Source organism: Myotis davidii, unplaced genomic scaffold (genome assembly GCF_000327345.1).
Source record: "Myotis davidii unplaced genomic scaffold, ASM32734v1 scaffold223, whole genome shotgun sequence".
In the NCBI taxonomy this organism is placed as follows: domain Eukaryota; kingdom Metazoa; phylum Chordata; class Mammalia; order Chiroptera; family Vespertilionidae; genus Myotis; species Myotis davidii.
In genome coordinates, this window is record NW_006294609.1 from 3,920,896 (window position 1) to 3,923,797 (window position 2,902).

At 47.0% G+C, this 2,902-nt stretch overlaps 1 protein-coding gene across 1 annotated transcript in view; it reads left to right on the plus strand.

Annotated features, from left to right (window-relative positions):
• CCDC63 (coiled-coil domain containing 63) overlaps window positions 1-2,902 on the plus strand; it is a 44,252-nt gene that overhangs the window by 20,199 nt on the left and 21,151 nt on the right. Inside the window, exon 9 of the mRNA XM_006768996.2 lies at window positions 1,111-1,314. Within this exon, the coding sequence (XP_006769059.1) occupies window positions 1,111-1,314 (204 nt within the window). The remainder of the gene's footprint in view (window positions 1-1,110; window positions 1,315-2,902) is intronic.

A 2,902-nucleotide genomic window follows, 5' to 3' on the forward strand; every position in this document is an offset into this window, starting at 1 on the left:
CTCTGTGCTTTAGTTTTTTCATCAAAAGAAGGAAAGAAGTGATCTTTATTAGGGCAGTACTGCCAATTTGTTGATACTGAATTGTTCCTTCCATGCATCCACAATCTACCACAGTGCCTGGCTTAGTAGGCATCCAATAATCATTTGTAGAATGAATGAATGACTCTGGAGACTGCATGGGGCTATGTAACACAGGGGAAAGGGCAGCTTCCCTAACCCAGACAGATCCGGGAAACATTCCTGCAGGGGGCAGGGCCTAACCTGGGTCTTAAAACTCCAGTAGGGGTTATTCAGGGAAGGTGTAGTGAAAGCATTTTAGGCAGAAGGAACAGCCTGCCTAAATGAGCAAGGCCTGAAGTCTGAGACAGAGAGAGCACTGAGGAAAAATCAGTAGTTTAAAGCAGGGCAGGCCCAGGCTTCCAGTTTTTACTGTAACCCAATGTTTCTCAACCTTCTTTTTATAGTCACCTTCTAAGGAGCCTTTTTAGATGTTCTTTCCCTGACTGCCCCATCCTCATAAGAATTTAATACTGTTGATACACTAAATTATAAAAGTATAAAGTATAAAAGTATAAAGCACACATATACATGCAGGACATAAACAGATGTAAGGATAGCTGTTTATGTCTTGTATGCGTGCTTTATACTTTATAGCAGGAGGGGAACCTTTTTGTCTGCTCAGAGCCATTGGCCGTTAGATATTTATAACGTCATTCTCAGGCCATACAAATGATCAACTTACTAGCAAACATTAGCCTGCTATATTCGGTCATTTAATTAACTCACCCCTAATGCCTTGGCTGGGCCAGACCAAATGATTTCACCCGTGGGCCACACATTCCCCACCCCCACCTTAGAGAATCAGTTTACTTTTTGCCTCTCAAGAACCAAATTTTACCTTTTTGGGGTGATACTGCCCCCTTAAGAATGCATGGTGTAACCCAAGAGAAAGCCATTGTCCATGTAAGAGCTCACGGCAGCCCCCACTTCCTATTCCCTCCCTTCCTCTCCAGCGGGAGGGGGGGGGCGGGGGGCACCACCCCGAGATTCCCCGAGATTCCCCGAGATTCCCCTCTTGGTGGTGATCTTGATCGCCTTGTTTTCCCCCAGCCATTATTGAAAAGAAGACCAACGACCTGCTGCTATTAGAGTCCTTCAGGCGGCTCCTGGATATGGAAGAGGCCGACACCGAGACCCTGCCGACATTCAGCAACCCTTTCTGGGACAGCTCTGCCCTCTTCAAGATCGCAGAACCCATGAAGGTCACCCCCCCAGTGCTCAGGACTGACCCCTTCACCGACAGGCTGGATGAGGGTGAGTTCTCTTTCTACCCAGATCTGCCCAGGTTGCTGGGTCAAGGCTCCTTGGAAGTCTGCAGTCAGGAGAGTCTGCAGTGTTGAGCCTCAGTTTCCCCCTTTTTATGAGCCCATCGCTTTCATCCGGTACCTTCTTGGCTGTGGCCACTTGACATGGTTCCCTTAGGGAGGCTTCTCCCTGTGGCCCAATGGCCTCGCTGCAGATCCTGACGTTTAGTTATCCTGGATAGATTTTAAAATCACAACTATTTTATGACCATTTAAAATGAATCTTAAGCCCTGGCTGGTTTGGCTCAGTGGCTAGAGTGTCGGCCTGTGGACTGAATGGTCCCAGGTTCAATTCCAGTCAAGGGCTCGATCCCCAGTAGGGGATGTGCAGGAAGCAGCCAATCAGTGATTCTCACCATTGACACTTCTATCTCTCCCTCTCTCTCTGAAATTGACAAAAATACATTTAATAAAATAAAATGAATCTTAAAATATCCAAGATTTCCAAATTGGCAGATTAGGGGCTCATCTTATCTCTCACCCTCACCCTGTGCTCTTGAGTCTCACTTCACCCACGACCTCCCTTGGTCCCTCCCCATCCAGAAGCCTCCCATTGATCTTCTTTCCTTTCAGAGTTCATGATGCTCCCCTTCATGGCAAGGGGGGTGAGGAACCAGCCCTTCTCCCTGAATCTGGGGATAAAATCGGCCCCACTTGGTTTGGGGAGGGCAGGTTGGCAGCATGTATGGGAAGCCTGAGAACTGGATATATGCCTTAAGCCTGTAATCTCACCTGTGGGAGTTGGTCATCCAGGAAAAACGTATTCGGGGCTCTAAGATGAAGGTGGTAGGATATTCACTGCAGCCCCAAACTGGAAATGACTGAAATGCCCACTCATTAGAGATTGGCTAAAGAAGTTACCATTCATTCCACACAATAGGCTATCACACAGCCACTAAAAAGAATGTGATGGTATATAATATATCTATATATTCAGTGGTTCTCAACGGGGGAGGGGGGGGGGCGGGGGGAGATGTTTTTCTCCTCAGGGGACTTTTGGCAATGTCCAGAGATACTTTTGGTTGTCACAACTTGGAGGAGGGGATACTACTGGCATTAGGGGCCAGGGATGCTGCTAAAATCCAACAATTGTACAATGCACTGGACAGGCCTTCATAACCCTGATATATATGATGAGAGAGAGAGAGAGAGAGAGAGAAGAATAAGAATAAGAATAGGAAGAAGGAAGAAGAGGAAGAGAAGGAGGAGGAGGAGGAGGGGGAGGAGGAGGAGGAGGTGGACGAGGAGGAGGAAGAGAAGAGAGGGCAACCTTGATTATGCACTTGAGAACAAAGAGAATGTAGAGGCAACTTATAGCAGATATTTCTGGGTGGTAATTTGCAGAGAACTTTACATTTCTGCGTTAAACATTTTTGTTGTTGTTTTTTTTTTACAATGACCTGTGTTACTTTAGTAATCAGAGAAAAAAGTAGATTTTGAAAATGCTGCCCCGCCTCTCTGAGCAGCATTTCAAGCGTGCAGGTGTGCCAGGGATGGATGGAAAGACCTGCCAACACGCATGCGCACGTGTGGGCACG